Source organism: Bombina bombina, chromosome 1 (assembly GCF_027579735.1).
Source record: "Bombina bombina isolate aBomBom1 chromosome 1, aBomBom1.pri, whole genome shotgun sequence".
NCBI lineage: Eukaryota > Metazoa > Chordata > Amphibia > Anura > Bombinatoridae > Bombina > Bombina bombina.
This window is the reverse complement of record NC_069499.1, coordinates 133273738-133297379: the sequence shown is the minus strand read 5'-3', so window position 1 is coordinate 133297379 and position 23642 is coordinate 133273738. Positions and strand designations below refer to the sequence as shown.

The following is a 23642-nucleotide window of genomic DNA, read 5'->3' as shown; positions in this document are numbered from 1 at the left end:
CTTTGCCTGCAAACATCGTAGGTGATGTGCAGTGAAGGTGTCTGAAGAAAATCAAGATTTTAATCCTTTAATGGTTACTTTCCCTGCAAGCAAGGATTGGGGCTATGCTGTCTCCAGGTAAATCTCTTTAGTAAGAGTAATGGTGGCTGTTAGCAGTTAGAAGACGGTGAGGTAGTCCTTGCTTACCTTCTAACACTTATGCTACCCCTTTATAGAAAACCAGGGTTGGTTACTCTGTTTTTTTTTTTTTTTTTTGCATCTTCAGGTCCCTGTAGGCGGTCGAATGAGGCTCACAGACCTGGAGCTGCTGTGACAGAAGAAGACCCTGGAGGGTAAGTCCTTTTCATATTATATTTCACAGGATGGAGATATTTGAATAGGACTGAAAATAATCAGGGACCTAGTGGGACCTGCTACCCTCAGAAGGGGTTTGTATATTTATGATATTTATCCTCTGTTTTAGGATATTTTGCGGCTGAGCAGAATCTGGCTTTATGGCAGGGACAGGGATTTTTGCCACTTCCATTGCCGGACACTTCTGACAAGCCCAAGCTTTATGGTATGTGGAGACTGGATGTCATAGCGACATTTTTACCACCTTTATATCCCTGCACGGTCCATTTTTATGGACTTAAAGTACTTCAAATGTATTGGTGTACTTTTCTAGACGCGATTGAGATGGCATGATTTTACAGGGAACCGTTTATACTGAGGTCATTCTGTCATGTTTAATACTCTCTTCTGCCATTGACGATTGCGGCTCTGGGCCGTTCTGCGTGATAGTCGTCATGTGCGCAGTGCTTCTTTCATCATGTGTGCAGCGCTTCTGTTTAAGAGCTCTATTAGCCCGGGTAACTTTGAGCGGCACCTCCGACTTTGTCAGGGAGGCTGCCACTGTCTGTAAACAGTTCTGTTATTTTAGCAGAATGTATAGGAAGCAGTGTAATGATTCACGGAATCTGTTCTGGTCTGTTGAGATGGCGTACTTAGGAGCTGCATCTTAATAGTGTATCAGTTCTATTCTGTCTTTAGTATTGTTTGAGTTTTACTTCTTTATAAGTTTGGGCATTATTTAATATGTATGGGGTGCTTATTGTATTCCAATCTATTTCTTCTTTAATTAGCTTCTGATTGTCAGAGATATACGCCATGTTTCTATACTGTTAAATGCCATCTGGTGGTTTTCTCTTAGTAACATCTGGCATTATCCCCTTTTTAAGTTTTGTTGCCTTTTAAACTTCTCCCTTTTCTCTGAGATTTATGCATGTACTTTTGTATAAGACTAGAGGAGGGAGGTTGAGGAATTTCTGAACGTTTCTTCAGTTTGTCCTAAATTTTCCTTGTGCAGGAATTCAATGAACTTTTTTGTCAGGTTTTTTCTCCTGATCTTTCTGTTATTTGCCGCCATCTGGTGGCAGTTCTTTGTAATTCATATTTTATATGTATGCATTCTGTTTTTCAATCCCTCTCATATCAGGCGATTAAAGGGACATTAAACCCAAAAATTTTCTTTCATTATTCAGATAGAGAATACAATTTTTATGAAGTTTCCAATTTACTTCTATTATCAAAAATGTTTCATTCTCATGTTATTCTTTGTTAAAGAGATACCTAGGTAGGTAGCGTGCACATGCCTGAAGCACTACAGGACAGGAAATAGTGCTGCCATCTAGTGCTACTGCTAATATTTAACATTGTTGCAAAACTGCTGCTATATAGTGCTGCAGACACGTGCACACTCTTGAGCTTACATTTCTTGCTTTTCAAATAAGGATAACAAGAAAACGAAGAAAATGCGATAATAGAAGTAAATTAGAAAGTTATTTAAAATGTAATGTTCTATCTAAATCATGAAAGAAAAAAATTGGGTTTTACGCCCCTTTAACGCGATGTGTCTGTCATGCAGATATCTTAGTTAGCCAAGTGCCCTCTAGACGCTATTATGCTTATAATTTTTTTTATTTCATCATAGCATACATAATGATGCATAAAGTTATTTTCTCTGTTATTCTGTCTCAATGTAATATTCACTCTCATATTGAGGGTATTTCTTTCATGTAATTAGCAAGAGTCCATGAGCTAGTGACGTATGGGATATACATTCCTACCAGGAGGGGCAAAGTTTCCCAAACCTCAAAATGCCTATAAATACACCCCTCACCACACCCACAATTCAGTTTTACAAACTTTGCCTCCGATGGAGGTGGTGAAGTAAGTTTGTGCTAGATTCTACGTTGATATGCGCTCCGCAGCAAGTTGGAGCCCGGTTTTCCTCTCAGCGTGCAGTGAATGTCAGAGGGATGTGAGGAGAGTATTGCCTATTTGAATGCAGTGATCTCCTTCTACGGGGTCTATTTCATAGGTTCTCTGTTATCGGTCGTAGAGATTCATCTCTTACCTCCCTTTTCAGATCGACGATATACTCTTATATATACCATTACCTCTGCTGATTCTCGTTTCAGTACTGGTTTGGCTTTCTACAAACATGTAGATGAGTGTCCTGGGGTAAGTAAATCTTATTTTCTGTGACACTCTAAGCTATGGTTGGGCACTTTGTTTATAAAGTTCTAAATATATGTATTCAAACATTTATTTGCCTTGACTCAGAATGTTCAACTTTCCTTATTTTTCAGACAGTCAGTTTCATATTTGGGATTATGCATTTAAATTATTCATTTTTTCTTACCTTCAAAAATTTGACTATTTTTTCCCTGTGGGCTGTTAGGCTCGCGGGGGCTGAAAATGCTTCATTTTATTGCGTCATTCTTGGCGCGGACTTTTTTGGCGCAAAAATTCTTTTCCGTTTCCGGCGTCATACGTGTCGCCGGAAGTTGCGTCATTTTTTGACGTTATTTTGCGCCAAAAATGTCGGCGTTCCGGATGTGGCGTCATTTTTGGCGCCAAATAATGTGGGCGTCTTATTTGGCGCTAAAAAATATGGGCGTCGCTTTTGTCTCCACATTATTTAAGTCTCATTTTTCATTGCTTCTGGTTGCTAGAAGCTTGTTCTTTGGCATTTTTTTCCCATTCCTGAAACTGTCATTTAAGGAATTTGATCAATTTTGCTTTATATGTTGTTTTTTCTCTTACATATTGCAAGATGTCTCACGTTGCATCTGAGTCAGAAGATACTACAGGAAAATCGCTGTCTAGTGCTGGATCTACCAAAGCTAAGTGTATCTGCTGTAAACTTTTGGTAGCTATTCCTCCGGCTGTTGTTTGTATTAATTGTCATGACAAACTTGTTACTGCAGATAATATTTCCTTTAGTAAAGTACCATTGTCTGTTGCAGTTCCTTCAACATCTAAGGTGCAGAATGTTCCTGATAACATAAGAGATTTTGTTTCTGAATCCATCAAGAAGGCTATGTCTGTTATTTCTCCTTCTAGTAAACGTAAAAAATCTTTTAAAACTTCTCTCCCTACAGATGAATTTTTAAATGAACATCATCATTCTGATTCTGATGACTCTTCTGGTTCAGAGGATTCTGTTTCAGAGATTGATGCTGATAAATCTTCATATTTATTTAAAATGGAATTTATTCGTTCTTTACTTAAAGAAGTATTAATTGCTTTAGAAATAGAGGATTCTGGTCCTCTTGATACTAATTCTAAACGTTTAGATAAGGTATTTAAATCTCCTGTGGTTATTCCAGAAGTTTTTCCTGTTCCTAATGCTATTTCTGCAGTAATTTCCAAAGAATGGGATAAATTGGGTAATTCATTTACTCCTTCTAAACGTTTTAAGCAATTATATCCTGTACCGTCTGACAGGTTAGAATTTTGGGACAAAATCCCTAAAGTTGATGGGGCTATTTCTACCCTTGCTAAACGTACTACCATTCCTACGTCAGATGGTACTTCGTTTAAAGATCCTTTAGATAGGAAAATTGAATCCTTTCTAAGAAAAGCTTATCTGTGTTCAGGTAATCTTCTTAGACCTGCTATATCATTGGCAACAACATTAGTAGAGAAATTGTGGTTCCTTCATTATGTCCTAATCCTAAGAATTCTAAGGAGAAATCGTTGCATTCTTTGGATGTTGTTAGAGCTTTGAAATATTATGTTGAAGCTACTAAATCTTTCCGAAAGACTTCTAGTCTATTTGTTATCTTTTCCGGTTCTAGAAAAGGCCAGAAAGCTTCTGCCATTTCTTTGGCATCTTGGTTGAAATCTTTAATTCATCTTGCCTATGTTGAGTCGGGTAAAACTCCGCCTCAGAGGATTACAGCTCATTCTACTAGGTCAGTTTCTACTTCCTGGGCGTTTAGGAATGAAGCTTCGGTTGATCAGATTTGCAAAGCTGCAACTTGGTCCTCTTTGCATACTTTTACTAAATTCTACCATTTTGATGTATTTTCTTCTTCTGAAGCAGTTTTTGGTAGAAAAGTACTTCAGGCAGCGGTTTCAGTTTGAATCTTCTGCTTATGTTTTTCATTAAACTTTATTTTGGGTGTGGATTATTTTCAGCAGGAATTGGCTGTCTTTATTTTATCCCTCCCTCTCTAGTGACTCTTGTGTGGAAAGATCCACATCTTGGGTAATCATTATCCCATACGTCACTAGCTCATGGACTCTTGCTAATTACATGAAAGAAAACATAATTTATGTAAGAACTTACCTGATAAATTCATTTCTTTCATATTAGCAAGAGTCCATGAGGCCCGCCCTTTTTTTTTGTGGTGGTTATGATTTTGTATAAAGCACAATTATTCCAATTCCTTATTTTATATGCTTTCGCACTTTTTTATCACCCCACTTCTTGGCTATTCGTTAAACTGAATTGTGGGTGTGGTGAGGGGTGTATTTATAGGCATTTTGAGGTTTGGGAAACTTTGCCTCTCCTGGTAGGAATGTATATCCTATACGTCACTAGCTCATGGACTCTTGCTAATATGAAAGAAATGAATTTATCAGGTAAGTTCTTACATAAATTATGTATTTTAATAGATCCGTCACTTATGGAGACTTATTTCTACATGTATTCATGTGTCTTCTCTCTTATTTCTATGTTTTATTGATAGGCATACAATATTATAACCTCCCTCCCTGTCATGTATGGTTCCATGTATTATACCCTATCTTAGTGTTTTTAGAACACTAATGTATTTTTCCATGAAATACAATTTTAAAATATACTTCATATTGAGAAGATATTTGCTTTCTACTCTCATAGGTTTAATTTTTGTTTAACCTATGTTCTCTTCTTGATATTTTCCTTTATTCGGTCCTGGTCTGGCCGAAATCATTCCCCATGATAAAAAGGGAGTTTTTTTCTACCACAGGATAAGAGGGTTAGACCTAGAGGTAATCAAACTTCTAACTTTCGTCCCTCTCGCATTTTTAAGGGACAGATAATTTTCCTCCTCTGCTTCCAATTTTGAGCTATTCAAACCTTTTGGAGATCTATCCAGCGTTGGAATAGGAGTAATCCTGTTAACCTTCCTCTGAGATCAATTCAGTATGAACAATTTGCCCCCGACCCGATCTCAGATCAAGTAGGGGACTAGGTTTCCTTCCTTTAGCTGGTTTAGGTTTGCAATGCGCTGTGGATATCTCAGGGATACGGATACAATCTATCTTCTCACTCCCAGAGTGAGTTTTTCTCCGGTCAAGATTATCTGCAGTCCGGGTAAAGAGAGAGACTTTCTTAATCTCCGTTGAGGATCTTGCTTTTATAGGAGAACTTAATCCATTTCCTCTAAAGTATGGTCAAGGATTTTATTCCTTCCTATTCGTGTTTCGCAAAAAAGCGGGAACTTTTCAACCTATTTTAGACCTCTAGTATACAACAAATTTCGCAGAATTCCGTCCTTTTTGTAGACTATTCAGTCTATTCTTCCTTTAGTTATGGAGGGTCAGTTCATGACTACCATCGACCTGAAGGATACTTACCATGTTCCTATTCTCTTGGAACATTCCAAGTTCCTGTGACTTGTCTTTCTGCATTAACTTTTCTGACTTGTAACCCTTCCTTTCGGCCTTTCCACTGGCCCTCAAATATTCTCAGAGGTTCTAGGGGCCCTTTTGGCAGTGGTCTGATCTCAGGGAATTGTGGTGGCTCCTTACCTAGACGATATTTTGGTTCAGGCATCATCTTTTCATTTAGCAAGATCCCATATGGATCTCTGTTGTAAATTCTAAGCTCCCACGGGTTGAGGGGGAATTTGGAAAGTAGTTTCTTGGTTCCAAACACCAGGGTTTTTTTTGGGGAGTGGGACTGTCATAGTTTTGATCTCCATGAAAGATTTTCTTGACGTTGGTCAGAATATCTAGGTTTCTTCCTGCTTGTCTTTAACGTCAATCCTTAATAAGGCCTTCAGTGACTTTGTGTATGAAGGTAGTTGGTTTGATGGTGGCTTCCATGGGCTTTTTTCCGTTGCTCGTTTCCATCTCAGACCTCTACAGTTATGCATGCTCAGACTATGAGAAGGAGACCTTCGGACTTCTCTCACAGGATAGTTTTAAACTCCCAAACAAGTGACTCTCTGCCCTGGTGGATCTCCCAGGACCTACTGTCCCAGTACACATGCTTCCTAGGACCGTCTTTTGAGATTGTGACCATGGATACCAGCCCATCGGGCTGGGGAGTAGTTTTGAGTTGTTTTTTTTAAAGACTCATGGACTTTGGTCTCAAAAGGAGTCTGTCCTCCCTATAAGGGAGCCATCTACAATGTTCTGATAGCTTGGACTCAGAGTTTGGTCTAGTTTATCAGATTCCAATCGGACAAAGGGTTTCGGTGATCTGCTCGTTCCGGTGAGACCTCGCAGACTTTGGTTTGCGGCCAGTCAAGTCCAAAAAAAACCTTTCATGTTTCAAATAGGGCATGTAATTTTAAACAACTTTCCAATTTACTTTTCTCACCAATTTTGCTTTGTTCTCTTGGTATTCTTAGTTAAAAGCTAAACCTAGGAGGTTCATATGCTAATTTCTTAGACCTTGAAGGCCGCCTCTAATCTAAATGCATTTTGAAAGATTTTCACCTCTAGAGGACATTAGTTCACGTTTTTCATATAGATAACATTGAGCTCATGCACTTGAATTTACCATGGAGACAGCTCTCATTGGCTAAAATGCAAGTCTGTCAAAAGAACTGAAATAAGGGGGCAGTCTGCTGAGGCTTAGATACAAGGTAATTACAGAGGTAAAAAATGTACAGGTATACCTCACTTTAGAGCGCTTCACTTTAGAGTGCTTCGCTAATACAGCGCTTTGTTGAGCTGAAGTTCAACCTCCAAGGATTTTGAAACAGTGCTGTAATCATCATGAAATTACGAGAAAAGTGACAGGTACCATTTTATTATGCTTAGTTCACTCTGTTTACATCATCAGTGCAATCTGTGTCTCAGTGCTATATTCTGGCAAATTGTACTACAGTAATTGTCACTATTGTACAGGTACAGTATTTATTGAATACTAATTGAATACTGTGCTGTGCTAGTGTTAAACTAATCGTAGTGCTATTGCACCCCTAATATAAGTTAAGTCAAACATGTTTTCAAGACTTTAAACACACTGGCAAGTGAAAAGAAAGCTAAAACTGCCTTGTTTCACTGTAAGGCGGTTTTCACTTTACAGCGGGGCTCCGGTCCCAAACCCGCTGTATAAGCGGGGTATACCTGTATAATTATAACTGTGTTGGTTTTGCAAATCTGGGGAATTGGTAATTAAGGGATTATCTATCTTTTAAAACAACAAACATTCTGGTGTTGACTGTCCCTTTTAAGATGTCGTACTTTCCCCGTGGAAATTGATTCTGATGAGGGTACTTCTACTTCTCTTGGAAACTTTTGTTATTTTCATGCAGATTTCTTCCCAAAGTGGTGTCGGACAGCAATGTCAATCAGGAAATTGTTTCCTCGCTATGTCCTATTCCTTCTTAGAAGGAGCGTTTGTTGCATAACCTGGACGTTGTGCATGCTCTGAAATTCTATCTGCAGACAGCTTGAGACTTTCGGCAATCTCTGCCCTTTTTATCGTTTTCTCTGGTAAGCATAAGGGCCAGGATGCCATTTCTTCTTCTCTTTTTTTTCTTTTGGTTGAGAAGTGTTGTTTTGTTGGCTTATGAGACAGCGGGTCCATAGCTTACTGAAAGACTTCCGACTCTTTCCTCCAGGGCGGTCTCTTCATTCTAGGCCTTTAAAGATTGAGGTTTCTGTGAAGCGGATCTGCAAGGCGGCCTTTTTGGTCCTCGTTCCATACCCTTTCCTAATTTTTCAAATCTGATCTTTTAGCCTTAGCTGAGGCTTCTTTTGTGGGAGACAAGTTCTTCAAGCGGTGGTGCCTTAATTTTTAGGTTCGCCTGTTTTATTCTCCCTCCCTTCTGTGTCCTCTAGCTTGGGTATTGGTTCCCACTAGTAATTAGAATGGATTTGTGGACTCTCCGTGCCATTGGAAAGAAAACAAAATTTATGCTTACCTGATTCTTTTCTTTCCTGGCATGGAGAGTCCACGACCCGCCCTTAATTTAATTTTAAGATGGCTTTTGTCATTTTGAAACGATCAGGCACCTCTATTCCCTTGGTATCTTCTTCTCTTTTTGTGTTCCTCGGCTGAATGACTGGGAATTATGGGAACTTACTTGCCCCACACATTTTTATGACTGATTGTAGCAGTATCAAGATGCAAACATTGTTATAAACTCTTAAAGTGATGGTAAATCTAAGCATTTAAAAAAACGCTAGGATTTACCATCACTAAAAATAAACTGTAGTTTAATTAATCTCTTACTAAAAAAGAAAAGGTGCTAAACCTACCCTGCCTGTACCACAGCAGCTCGCTAAAGTCAGCGGCTCTAGCTGTCAACAGCACAGCGCTCTTTACCAAAGCTCTGATTTACCATCACTTTAATTCAGCAGTCAAATAAAAGGTTTTGTGGTGGTCTTTCTTTCTTTCTTTCTTTCTTTCTTTCTTTCTTTCTTTCTTTCTTTCTTTCTTTCTTTCTTTCTTTCTTTCTTTCTTTCTTTCTTTCTTTCTTTCTTTCTTTCTTTCTTTCTTTCTTTCTTTCTTTCTTTCTTTCTTTCTTTCTTTCTTTCTTTCTTTCTTTCTTTTCTTCAACCTGAGAGCTATTCTAGTCTTTTGCAGCCAGTTTAGCACTGCTTTTGAAATAATCACCATTTTAGTGTATTTTTTTTTTTTTAAATAAAAGGGTGATTAAATGTAAACAATGTGTTGTAAAAGATCAGAGAACAAAATGCATTTAAAATTGTCATTTGGTTGGTAAATTTGAAATGTTTTGTCATCCAGGGATATGCCTCTTGAGTGTTCTTTCCTATGTTTGTGACCAGTTAGGGACAGGCATACCTGTGCTACTGCGCTGCTCAAGTAATATCTGTATAGGATGAAAGGAGGGTCCAGTGAAAAACTACAGTTTTCAGAATTTACTTAAAGGGACATAATCCTCATATGCTAAATCACTTGAAACTGATGCAGCATAACTGTAAAAAGCTGACAGGAAAATATCACCTGAGCATCTCTATGTAAAAAAGGAAGATATTTTACCTCACAATCTCCTCAGCTCAGCAGAGTAAGTTCTATGTAAAAAGTTATACTCAACTGCTCCCAGCTGCAGGTAAAAAAATTAAAAAAAAAATGAAGAAATGAACAGCAGCCAATCAGCATCAGCAGTGCTGAGGTCATGAACTTTTACTGTGATCTCATGAGATTTGACTTGACTCTCATGTGATTTCATTGTAAACTTCCTTTACCTGATTGGTGAAATAAGATGAGAGTGCACGATGCTCATCCCTTCAGCTGTCCTAGGACAGACATACTAATATGCTGCTTAGAAATCCTTTACAATGGGAGGTGGCTACTGAGGAACTTTTGAGGTAAAATATCTTTCTTTTTTACATAGAGATGTTCAGGAAATATTTTCTAGTCAGCTTTTCTTTCATGTAATTAGCAAGAGTCCATGAGCTAGTGACGTATGGGATATACATTCCTACCAGGAGGGGCAAAGTTTCCCAAACCTCAAAATGCCTATAAATACACCCCTCACCACACCCACAATTCAGTTTTTACAAACTTTGCCTCCGATGGAGGTGGTGAAGTAAGTTTGTGCTAGATTCTACGTTGATATGCGCTCCGCAGCAAGTTGGAGCCCGGTTTTCCTCTCAGCGTGCAGTGAATGTCAGAGGGATGTGAGGAGAGTATTGCCTATTTGAATGCAGTGATCTCCTTCTACGGGGTCTATTTCATAGGTTCTCTGTTATCGGTCGTAGAGATTCATCTCTTACCTCCCTTTTCAGATCGACGATATACTCTTATATATACCATTACCTCTGCTGATTCTCGTTTCAGTACTGGTTTGGCTTTCTACAAACATGTAGATGAGTGTCCTGGGGTAAGTAAATCTTATTTTCTGTGACACTCTAAGCTATGGTTGGGCACTTTGTTTATAAAGTTCTAAATATATGTATTCAAACATTTATTTGCCTTGACTCAGAATGTTCAACTTTCCTTATTTTTCAGACAGTCAGTTTCATATTTGGGATAATGCATTTGATTTAATCATTTTTTCTTACCTTCAAAAATTTGACTCTTTTTCCCTGTGGGCTGTTAGGCTCGCGGGGGCTGAAAATGCTTTATTTTATTGCGTCATTCTTGGCGCGGACTTTTTTGGCGCAAAAATTATTTTCCGTTTCCGGCGTCATACGTGTCGCCGGAAGTTGCGTCATTTTTTGACGTTAGTTTGCGCCAAAAATGTCGGCGTTCCGGATGTGGCGTCATTTTTGGCGCCAAAAGCATTTAGGCGCCAAATAATGTGGGCGTCTTATTTGGCGCTAAAAAATATGGGCGTCGCTTTTGTCTCCACATTATTTAAGTCTCATTTTTTATTGCTTCTGGTTGCTAGAAGCTTGTTCTTTGGCATTTTTTCCCATTCCTGAAACTGTCATTTAAGGAATTTGATCAATTTTGCTTTATATGTTGTTTTTTCTCTTACATATTGCAAGATGTCTCACGTTGCATCTGAGTCAGAAGATACTACAGGAAAATCGCTGTCTAGTGCTGGATCTACCAAAGCTAAGTGTATCTGCTGTAAACTTTTGGTAGCTATTCCTCCAGCTGTTGTTTGTATTGATTGTCATGACAAACTTGTTAATGCAGATAATATTTCCTTTAGTAAAGTACCATTGCCTGTTGCAGTTCCTTCAACATCTAAGGTGCAGAATGTTCCTGATAACATAAGAGATTTTGTTTCTGAATCCATAAAGAAGGCTATGTCTGTTATTTCTCCTTCTAGTAAACGTAAAAAATCTTTTAAAACTTCTCTCCCTACAGATGAATTTTTAAATGAACATCATCATTCTGATTCTGATGACTCTTCTGGTTCAGAGGATTCTGTCTCAGAGGTTGATGCTGATAAATCTTCATATTTATTTAAAATGGAATTTATTCGTTCTTTACTTAAAGAAGTTCTAATTGCTTTAGAAATAGAGGATTCTGGTCCTCTTGATACTAATTCTAAACGTTTGGATAAGGTATTTAAATCTCCTGTGGTTATTCCAGAAGTTTTTCCTGTTCCTAATGCTATTTCTGCAGTAATTTCCAAAGAATGGGATAAATTGGGTAATTCATTTACTCCTTCTAAACGTTTTAAGCAATTATATCCTGTGCCGTCTGACAGATTAGAATTTTGGGACAAAATCCCTAAAGTTGATGGGGCTATTTCTACCCTTGCTAAACGTACTACTATTCCTACGTCAGATGGTACTTCGTTTAAGGATCCTTTAGATAGGAAAATTGAATCCTTTCTAAAAAAAGCTTATCTGTGTTCAGGTAATCTTCTTAGACCTGCTATATCTTTGGCTGATGTTGCTGCAGCTTCAACTTTTTGGTTGGAAACTTTAGCGCAACAAGTAACACATCATGATTCTCATGATATTATTATTCTTCTTCAGCATGCTAATAATTTTATCTGTGATGCCATCTTTGATATTATCAGAGTTGATGTCAGGTTTATGTCTCTAGCTATTTTAGCTAAAAGAGCTTTATGGCTTAAGACTTGGAATGCTGATATGGCTTCTAAATCAACTCTACTTTCCATTTCTTTCCAGGGTAACAAATTATTTGGTTCTCAGTTGGATTCTATTATTTCAACTGTTACTGGTGGGAAAGGAACTTTTTACCACAGGATAAAAAAATCTAAAGGTAAAAACAGGGCTAATAATCGTTTTCGTTCCTTTCGTTTCAACAAAGAACAAAAGTCTGATCCTTCATCCTCAGGAGCAGTTTCAGTTTGGAAACCATCTCCAATCTGGAATAAATCCAAGCCAGCCAGAAAGGCAAAGCCTGCTTCTAAGTCCACATGAAGGTGCGGCCCTCATTCCAGCTCAGCTGGTAGGGGGCAGGTTACGTTTTTTCAAAGAAATTTGGATCAATTCTGTTCACAATCTTTGGATTCAGAACATTGTTTCAGAAGGGTACAGAATTGGTTTCAAGATGAGACCTCCTGCAAAGAGATTTTTTCTTTCCCGTGTCCCAGTAAATCCAGTAAAAGCTCAAGCATTTCTGAATTGTGTTTCAGATCTAGAGTTGACTGGAGTAATTATGCCAGTTCCAGTTCAGGAACAGGGGATGGGGTTTTATTCAAATCTCTTCATTGTACCAAAGAAGGAGAATTCCTTCAGACCAGTTCTGGATCTAAAAATATTGAATCGTTATGTAAGGATACCAACATTCAAGATGGTAACTGTAAGGACTATCTTGCCTTTTGTTCAGCAAGGGAATTATATGTCCACAATAGATTTAAAGGATGCATATCTGCATATTCCGATTCATCCAGATCATTTTCAGTTCCTGAGATTCTCTTTTCTGGACAAGCATTACCAGTTTGTGGCTCTGCCGTTTGGCCTAGCTACAGCTCCAAGAATTTTTACAAAGGTTCTCGGTGCCCTTCTGTCTGTAATCAGAGAACAGGGTATTGTGGTATTTCCTTATTTGGACGATATCTTGGTACTTGCTCAGTCTTTACATTTAGCAGAATTTCATACGAATCGACTTGTGTTGTTTCTTCAAGATCATGGTTGGAGGATCGATTTACCAAAAAGTTCATTGATTCCTCAGACAAGGGTTACCTTTCTGGGTTTCCAGATAGATTCAGTGTCCATGACTCTGTCTTTAACAGACAAGAGACGTCTAAAACTGATTGCATCTTGTCGAAACCTTCAGTCACAATCATTCCCTTCGGTAGCCTTATGCATGGAAATTCTAGGTCTTATGACTGCTGCATCGGACGCGATCCCCTTTGCTTGTTTTCACATGCGACCTCTTCAGCTTTGTATGCTGAATCAATGGTGCAAGGATTACACAAAGATATCTCAATTAATATCTTTAAAACCGATTGTTCGACACTCTCTAACATGGTGGACAGATCACCATCGTTTAATTCAGGGGGCTTCTTTTGTGCTTCCGACCTGGACTGTAATTTCAACAGATGCAAGTTTCACAGGTTGGGGAGCTGTGTGGGGATCTCTGACGGCACAAGGAGTTTGAGAATCTCAGGAGGTGAGATTACCGATCAATATTTTGGAACTCCGTGCAATTTTCAGAGCTCTTCAGTTTTGGCCTCTTCTGAAGAGAGAATCGTTCATTTGTTTTCAGACAGACAATGTCACAACTGTGGCATACATCAATCATCAAGGAGGGACTCACAGTCCTCTGGCTATGAAAGAAGTATCTCGAATTTTGGTTTGGGCGGAATCCAGCTCCTGTCTAATCTCTGCGGTTCATATCCCAGGTGTAGACAATTGGGAAGCGGATTATCTCAGTCGCCAAACGTTGCATCCGGGCGAATGGTCTCTTCACCCAGAGGTATTTCTTCAGATTGTTCAAATGTGGGAACTTCCAGAAATAGATTTGATGGCGTCCCATCTAAACAAGAAACTTCCCAGGTATCTGTCCAGATCCCGGGATCCTCAGGCGGAAGCAGTGGATGCATTATCACTTCCTTGGAAGTATCATCCTGCCTATATCTTTCCGCCTCTAGTTCTTCTTCCAAGAGTAATCTCCAAGATTCTGAAGGAATGCTCGTTTGTTCTGCTGGTAGCTCCGGCATGGCCTCACAGGTTTTGGTATGCGGATCTTGTCCGGATGGACTCTTGCCAACCGTGGACTCTTCCGTTAAGACCAGACCTTCTGTCACAAGGTCCTTTTTTCCATCAGGATCTGAAATCCTTAAATTTAAAGGTATGGAGATTGAACGCTTGATTTTTGGTCAAAGAGGTTTCTCTGACTCTGTGATTAATACTATGTTACAGGCTCGTAAATCTGTATCTAGAGAGATATATTATAGAGTCTGGAAGACTTATATTTCTTGGTGTATTTCTCATCATTTTTCTTGGCATTCTTTTAGAATACCGAGAATTTTACAGTTTCTTCAGGATGGTTTAGATAAAGGTTTGTCCGCAAGTTCCTTGAAAGGACAAATCTCTGCTCTTTCTGTTCTTTTTCACAGAAAGATTGCTATTCTTCCTGATATTCATTGTTTTGTACAAGCTTTGGTTCGTATAAAACCTGTCATTAAGTCAATTTCTCCTCCTTGGAGTTTGAATTTGGTTCTGGGGGCTCTTCAAGCTCCTCCGTTTGAACCTATGCATTCATTGGACATTAAATTACTTTCTTGGAAAGTTTTGTTCCTTTTGGCCATCTCTTCTGCCAGAAGAGTTTCTGAATTATCTGCTCTTTCTTGTGAGTCTCCTTTTCTGATTTTTCATCATGATAAGGCGGTGTTGCGAACTTCTTTTGAATTTTTACCTAAAGTTGTGAATTCCAACAACATAAGTAGAGAAATTGTGGTTCCTTCATTATGTCCTAATCCTAAGAATTCTAAGGAGAAATCGTTGCATTCTTTGGATGTTGTTAGAGCTTTGAAATATTATGTTGAAGCTACTAAATCTTTCCGAAAGACTTCTAGTCTATTTGTTATCTTTTCCGGTTCTAGAAAGGCCAGAAAGCTTCTGCCATTTCTTCTGTTATGTGTGATCAGTCCACGGGTCATCATTACTTCTGGGATATAACTCCTCCCCAACAGGAAATGCAAGAGGATTCACCCAGCAGAGCTGCATATAGCTCCTCCCCTCTACGTCAGTCCCAGTCATTCTCTTGCACCCAACGACTAGATAGGATGTGTGAGAGGACTATGGTGATTATACTTAGTTTTTATGACTTCAATCAAAAGTTTGTTATTTTAAAATAGCACCGGAGCGTGTTATTACTTCTCTGGCAGAGTTTGAGGAAGAATCTGTCAGAGTTTTTTACTATGATTTTAACCGGAGTAGTTAAGATCATATTGCTGTTCTCGGCCATCTGAGGGAGGTAAAGGCTTCAGATCAGGGGACAGCGGGCAGAGGAATCTGCATTGAGGTATGTAGCAGTTTTTATTTTCTGAATGGAATTGATGAGAAAATCCTGCCATACCGTTAAAATGACATGTATGTATACACTTCAGTATTCTGGGGATGGTATTTCACCGGAACTACTCTGTTAAAGGTCACTAATCCTTTTTAATAACTATTTATCATGTTAAACGTTTTTGCTGGAATGTAGAATCGTTTACATTGCTGAGGTACTGTGTGAATAAATATTTGGGCATTATTTTCCACTTGGCAGTTTTTTTGATTTATTTGTGACAGTTTCGTTTCTCTTCACTGCTGTGTGGGAGAGGGAGGGGCCGTTTTTGGCGCTCTTTGCTACGCATCAAAAAATACCAGTCAATTACTTTTATTTTTCCTGCATGATCCGGTTCATCTCTGATAGATCTCAGGGGTCTTCAAACTTCTTTGAAGGGAGGTAAATTCTCTCAGCAGAGCTGTGAGAATTCTTATAGTGACTGTGAATAAAAACGTTGCTTTGTATTTTTTATGTCAAATTTAATTATTGTTATTTTACTAATGGGAACAAACCTTTGCTAAAAGTTTTGTTGTTTTAAAGTTTGATGCTATAACTGTTTTTCAGTTCACTATTTCAACTGTCATTTAATCGTTAGTACCTCTTTGAGGCACAGTACGTTTTTTGCTAAAAAAGATTATAACCAAGTTGTAAGTTTTTTGCTAGTGTGTTAAACATGTCTGACTCAGAGGAAGATATCTGTGTCATTTGTTCCAATGCCAAGGTGGAGCCCAATAGAAATTTATGTACTAACTGTATTGATGCTACTTTAAATAAAAGTCAATCTGTACAATGTGAACAAATTTCACCAAACAGCGAGGGGAGAGTTATGCCGACTAACTCGCCTCACGCGGCAGTACCTGCATCTCCCGCCCGGGAGGTGCGTGATATTTTGGCGCCTAGTACATCTGGGCGGCCATTACAGATAACATTACAAGATATGGCTACTGTTATGACTGAAGTTTTGTCTAAATTACCAGAACTAGGAGGCAAGCGTGATCACTCTGGGGTGAGAACAGAGTGCGCTGACAATGCTAGGGCCATGTCTGATACTGCGTCACAGCTCGCAGAGCATGAGGACGGAGAGCTTCATTCTGTGGGTGACGGTTCTGATCCAAACAGATTGGACTCAGATATTTCAAATTTTAAATTTAAATTGGAGAACCTCCGTGTATTACTAGGGGAGGTCTTAGCAGCTCTCAACGATTGTAACACCGTTGCAATACCAGAGAAACTGTGTAGGTTGGATAAATACTTTGCGGTACCGGCGAGTACTGACGTTTTTCCTATACCTAAGAGACTAACTGAAATTGTTACTAAGGAGTGGGATAGACCCGGTGTGCCGTTCTCACCCCCTCCAATATTTAGAAAGATGTTTCCAATAGACGCCACCACTCGGGACTTATGGCAAACGGTCCCCAAGGTGGAGGGAGCAGTTTCTACTTTAGCTAAGCGTACCACTATCCCGGTGGAGGATAGCTGTGCTTTCTCAGATCCAATGGATAAAAAATTAGAGGGTTACCTTAAGAAAATGTTTGTTCAACAAGGTTTTATATTACAACCCCTTGCATGTATCGCGCCGATTACGGCTGCGGCAGCATTTTGGATTGAGTCGCTTGAAGAGAACCTTAGTTCATCTACGCTAGACGACATTACGGACAGGCTTAGAGTCCTTAAACTAGCTAATTCCTTCATTTCGGAGGCCGTAGTACATTTAACCAAACTTACGGCTAAGAACTCAGGATTCGCCATACAGGCACGTAGGGCGCTGTGGCTAAAATCCTGGTCAGCTGATGTTACTTCTAAGTCCAAATTACTTAATATACCTTTCAAGGGGCAGTCTTTATTTGGGCCCGGTTTGAAAGAGATTATCGCTGACATTACAGGAGGTAAGGGCCACGCCCTACCTCAAGACAAAGCCAAAGCTAAGGCTAGACAGTCTAATTTTCGTCCCTTTCGGAACTTTAAAACAGGAGCAGCATCAACCTCCACTGCACCAAAACAGGAAGGAGCTGTTGCTCGTTACAGGCAAGGCTGGAAGCCTAACCAGTCCTGGAACAAGAGCAAGCAGGCCAGGAAACCTGCTGCTGCCCCAAAGACAGCATGAACCGAGAGCCCCCGATCCGGGACCGGATCTAGTGGGGGGCAGACTCTCTCTCTTCGCCCAGGCCTGGGCAAGAGATGTTCAGGATCCCTGGGCTCTAGAGATCATATCGCAGGGATACCTTCTAGACTTCAAATTATCTCCCCCAAGAGGGAGATTTCATCTGTCAAGGTTGTCAACAAACCAGATAAAGAAAGAAGCGTTTCTACGCTGCATACAAGATCTGTTATTAATGGGAGTGATCCATCCGGTTCCGCGGTCGGAACAAGGACAAGGGTTCTACTCAAACCTGTTTGTGGTTCCCAAAAAAGAGGGAACTTTCAGGCCAATCTTAGATTTAAAGACTCTAAACAAATTCCTAAGAGTTCCATCGTTCAAAATGGAAACTATTCGGACAATCTTACCCATGATCCAAGAGGGTCAGTACATGACCACAGTGGATTTAAAGGATGCTTACCTTCACATACCGATCCACAAAGATCATCACCGGTATCTAAGGTTTGCCTTCTTAGACAGGCACTACCAGTTTGTAGCTCTTCCATTCGGATTGGCTACGGCTCCAAGAATCTTCACAAAGGTTCTGGGTGCCCTTCTAGCGGTACTAAGACCGCGAGGGATTTCGGTAGCTCCGTACCTAGACGACATTCTAATTCAAGCTTCAAGCTTTCAAACTGCCAAGTCTCATACAGAGTTAGTTCTGGCATTTCTAAGGTCGCATGGATGGAAAGTGAACGAAAAGAAGAGTTCTCTCTTTCCTCTCACAAGAGTTCCATTCTTGGGGACTCTTATAGATTCTGTAGAAATGAAGATTTACCTGACAGAAGACAGGTTAACAAAGCTTCAAAATGCATGCCGCGTCCTTCATTCCATTCAACACCCGTCAGTAGCTCAATGCATGGAGGTGATCGGCTTAATGGTAGCGGCAATGGACATAGTACCTTTTGCACGCCTACACCTCAGACCGCTGCAATTATGCATGCTAAGTCAGTGGAATGGGGATTACTCAGATTTGTCCCCTACTCTGAATCTGAATCAAGAGACCAGAAATTCTCTTCTATGGTGGCTTTATCGGCCACACCTGTCCAGGGGGATGCCATTCAGCAGGCCAGACTGGACAATTGTAACAACAGACGCCAGCCTACTAGGTTGGGGCGCTGTCTGGAATTCTCTGAAGGCTCAGGGACTATGGAATCAGGAGGAGAGTCTCCTTCCAATAAACATTCTGGAATTGAGAGCAGTTCTCAATGCCCTTCTGGCTTGGCCCCAGTTAACAACTCGGGGGTTCATCAGGTTTCAGTCGGACAACATCACGACTGTAGCTTACATCAACCATCAGGGAGGGACAAGAAGCTCCCTAGCAATGATGGAAGTATCAAAGATAATTCGCTGGGCAGAGTCTCACTCTTGCCACCTGTCAGCAATCCACATCCCGGGAGTGGAGAACTGGGAGGCGGATTTCTTGAGTCGCCAGACTTTTCATCCGGGGGAGTGGGAACTTCATCCGGAGGTCTTTGCCCAAATACTTCGACGTTGGGGCAAACCAGAGATAGATCTCATGGCGTCTCGCCAGAACGCCAAACTTCCTCGCTACGGGTCCAGATCCAGGGATCCGGGAGCAGTTCTGATAGATGCTTTGACAGCACCTTGGAACTTCAGGATGGCTTATGTGTTTCCACCCTTCCCGCTGCTTCCTCGATTGATTGCCAAAATCAAACAGGAGAGAGCATCAGTAATTCTAATAGCACCTGCATGGCCACGCAGGACTTGGTATGCAGATCTAGTGGACATGTCATCCTGTCCGCCTTGGTCTCTACCTCTAAGACAGGACCTTCTGATACAGGGTCCATTCAAACATCAAAATCTAACTTCTCTGAAGCTGACTGCTTGGAAATTGAACGCTTGATTTTATCAAAACGTGGTTTTTCTGAGTCGGTTATTGATACCCTAATTCAGGCTAGGAAGCCTGTTACCAGAAGGATTTACCATAAAATATGGCGGAAATACCTATACTGGTGCGAATCCAAAGGTTACTCCTGGAGTAAGGTTAGGATCGCTAGGATACTGTCTTTTCTACAAGAAGGTTTAGAAAAGGGTTTATCAGCTAGTTCATTAAAGGGACAGATTTCAGCTCTGTCCATCTTGTTACACAGACGTTTGTCAGAAAATCCAGACGTCCAGTCCTTTTGTCAGGCTTTAGCTAGGATCAAGCCTGTGTTTAAAGCTGTTGCTCCACCATGGAGTTTAAACTTAGTTCTTAACGTTTTACAGGGTGTTCCGTTTGAACCCCTTCATTCCATTGATATAAAAATGTTATCTTGGAAAGTTCTGTTTTTAATGGCTATTTCCTCGGCTCGAAGAGTCTCTGAGTTATCAGCCTTACATTGTGATTCCCCTTATCTGATTTTTCACTCAGACAAGGTAGTTCTGCGTACTAAACCTGGGTTCTTACCTAAGGTAGTCACTAACAGGAACATCAATCAAGAGATTGTTGTCCCATCCTTGTGTCCAAATCCTTCTTCAAAGAAGGAACGTCTTTTACACAATCTGGATGTAGTTCGTGCCCTCAAGTTCTACTTGCAGGCAACTAAAGATTTTCGCCAAACTTCTTCCTTGTTTGTCGTTTACTCTGGACAGAGGAGAGGTCAAAAAGCTTCTGCTACCTCTCTCTCTTTTTGGCTTCGTAGCATAATACGTTTAGCCTATGAGACTGCTGGACAGCAGCCTCCTGAAAGAATTACAGCTCACTCCACTAGAGCTGTGGCTTCCACTTGGGCCTTTAAGAATGAGGCCTCTGTTGAACAGATTTGCAAGGCTGCAACTTGGTCTTCACTTCATACTTTTTCCAAATTTTACAAATTTGACACTTTTGCTTCTTCGGAGGCTATTTTTGGGAGAAAGGTTCTTCAGGCAGTGGTTCCTTCTGTATAATGAGCCTGCCTTTCCCTCCCGTCATCCGTGTACTTTTGCTTTGGTATTGGTATCCCAGAAGTAATGATGACCCGTGGACTGATCACACATAACAGAAGAAAACATAATTTATGCTTACCTGATAAATTCCTTTCTTCTGTTGTGTGATCAGTCCACGGCCCGCCCTGTTTTAAGGCAGGTAAATATCTTTTAAATTATACTCCAGTCACCACTTCACCCTTGGTTACTCCTTTCTCGTTGATTCTTGGTCGAATGACTGGGACTGACGTAGAGGGGAGGAGCTATATGCAGCTCTGCTGGGTGAATCCTCTTGCATTTCCTGTTGGGGAGGAGTTATATCCCAGAAGTAATGATGACCCGTGGACTGATCACACAACAGAAGAAAGGAATTTATCAGGTAAGCATAAATTATGTTTTCTTTGGCATCTTGGTTGAAATCTTTAATTCATCTTGCCTATGTTGAGTCGGGTAAAACTCCGCCTCAGAGAATTACAGCTCATTCTACTAGGTCAGTTTCTACTTCCTGGGCGTTTAGGAATGAAGCTTCGGTTGATCAGATTTGCAAAGCAGCAACTTGGTCCTCTTTGCATACTTTTACTAAATTCTACCATTTTGATGTATTTTCTTCTTCTGAAGCAGTTTTTGGTAGAAAAGTACTTCAGGCAGCGGTTTCAGTTTGAATCTTCTGCTTATGTTTTTCGTTAAACTTTATTTTGGGTGTGGATTATTTTCAGCAGGAATTGGCTGTCTTTATTTTATCCCTCCCTCTCTAGTGACTCTTGCGTGGAAAGATCCACATCTTGGGTAATCATTATCCCATACGTCACTAGCTCATGGACTCTTGCTAATTACATGAAAGAAAACATAATTTATGTAAGAACTTACCTGATAAATTCATTTCTTTCATATTAGCAAGAGTCCATGAGGCCCGCCCTTTTTTTGTGGTGGTTATGATTTTGTATAAAGCACAATTATTCAAATTCCTTATTTTATATGCTTTCGCACTTTTTTATCACCCCACTTCTTGGCTATTCGTTAAACTGAATTGTGGGTGTGGTGAGGGGTGTATTTATAGGCATTTTGAGGTTTGGGAAACTTTGCCCCTCCTGGTAGGAATGTATATCCCATACGTCACTAGCTCATGGACTCTTGCTAATATGAAAGAAATGAATTTATCAGGTAAGTTCTTACATAAATTATGTTTTTACAGCTATGCTGCAACACTTTCAAGTGTTTAAACATTTGGGTATTATGGCCCTTTAATAGAAATGCAGGGTAATTTGTAAAAGTACATTGTAAGTTTTTTTTGTTTTTTTTTACTGTGCCTTTTATGGGGAAATATTTTTGGGATTAAATACCTTTTGAAAAAATACTACACATGGAATCAATTAAAATTTTTGAACAGTTTCATTGCAGCTTTTTTACAATGTAAAAGTTACGTCTATTTATTTTTCCTAGGTTCCAAGTGCAACAACCAAAGATTATGATGAGCTCTTTGATGGAGATGATGACAATGAAGATTTTCTGAATGGAGACATGATTGATCATGATGGAATTACTGGCATTGAGGATGACGACGACCTCATGCCAATTTCTGGGCGACCGAGGCAGAGAGGCGGTATACTGGATGATGATAATTCACTAGGTATAATAATGTCGCACCTATTGTAAAAGCCATATGTTGAATGTAAGATAAGTGATACTTTTTGTATTTTTATTTATACACAACTAGTTTCCTAAAAATCTATATATTTTTGTTCTAGATGTTCCATCTTTGAAACCAAGTGTAAATGAAAAGCTGGGAGGGGTAGATGATGATAAGAGCAGTGTTCAAGAATTTCCTGCTGCTGCTTTAAAGCCTTCTTATAATGGGCCAGTGCCAACTCCACAGCAAAAACCTTTCCAATCTGGATCTACACCATCACATCTCATGCACAGATTCATGGTAAATCTTGAGTTGTATGGCAGTCCAAAAATGTGTATTTGTATATATTTTTATATCTATTGAGAGAGGGGAAAAAACAAAAACTACTCCACTGGCAAAATCCGTACTAATCTGCAATAAATGTCTTTTCTCCAACATTGGTGTGTCCGGTCCACGGCGTCATCCTTACTTGTGGGATATTCTCTTCCCCAACAGGAAATGGCAAAGAGTCCCAGCAAAGCTGGTCACATGATCCCTCCTAGGCTCCGCCCACCCCAGTCATTCTCTTTGCCGTTGCACAGGCAACATCTCCACGGAGATGGTTAAGAGTTTTTTGGTGTTTAAATGTAGTTTTTATTCTTCTATCAAGTGTTTGTTATTTTAAAATAGTGCTGGTATGTACTATTTACTCTGAAACAGAAAAGGATGAAGATTTCTGTTTGTAAGAGGAAGATGATTTTAGCAGACAGTAACTAAAATCGATTGCTGTTTCCACACAGGACTGTTGAGATGAAGTAACTTCAGTTGGGGGAAACAGTTAGCAGACTTTTCTGCTTAAGGTATGACTAGCCATATTTCTAACAAGACCATGTAATGCTGGAAGGCTGTCATTTCCCCTCATGGGGACCGGTAAGCCATTTTCTTAGTTAAACATAAAAGAATAAAGGGCTTCAAAAAGGGCTTAAAAACTGGTAGACATTTTTCTGGGCTAAAACGATTGCTTTACTAGGCATATTATGCAGATTCTAACTAATAATTGGTATTATCATCTTGGGGAACGTTTAGAAAAACGGCAGGCACTGTGTTGGACGCCTTTTTCAGATGGGGACCTTTCTAGTTATAGACAGAGCCTCATTTTCGCGCCATTAATGCGCAGTTGTTTTTGGAGAGCAAGGCATGCAGATGCATGTGTCAGGAGCTAAGAATCACTGAAAAAGCTTATAGAAGGCGTCATTTGGTATCGTATTCCCCTCTGGGCTTGGTTGGGTCTCAGCAAAGCATATAGCTGGGACTGTATAGGGGTTAAATGTAAAAACGGCTCCGGTTCCGTTAATTTAAGGGTTAAAGCTCTGAAATTTGGTGTGCAATACTTTTAATGCTTTAAAATTCCTTCATACTTTTTCACATATTCAGTAATAAAGTTTTTTTTAGTTTGAAATTTAAAGTGACAGTAACTGTTTTATTTTAAAACGTTTTTTGTGCTTTGTTGACAAGTTTAAGCCTGTTTAACATGTCTGTACCATCAGATAAGCTATGTTCTATATGTATGAAAGCCAATGTGTCTCCCCATTTAA

The 23642-nt window shown here is 39.8% G+C and overlaps 1 protein-coding gene across 1 annotated transcript in view; it reads left to right on the top strand.

Annotated features, from left to right (window-relative positions):
- Nucleotides 1-23642, top strand: part of WDHD1 (WD repeat and HMG-box DNA binding protein 1) — a 463259-nt gene that overhangs the window by 51830 nt on the left and 387787 nt on the right. The window contains exons 11-12 of the mRNA XM_053697606.1: nt 21882-22068; nt 22187-22368. Of these exons, the coding sequence (XP_053553581.1) occupies nt 21882-22068; nt 22187-22368 (369 nt within the window). The remainder of the gene's footprint in view (nt 1-21881; nt 22069-22186; nt 22369-23642) is intronic.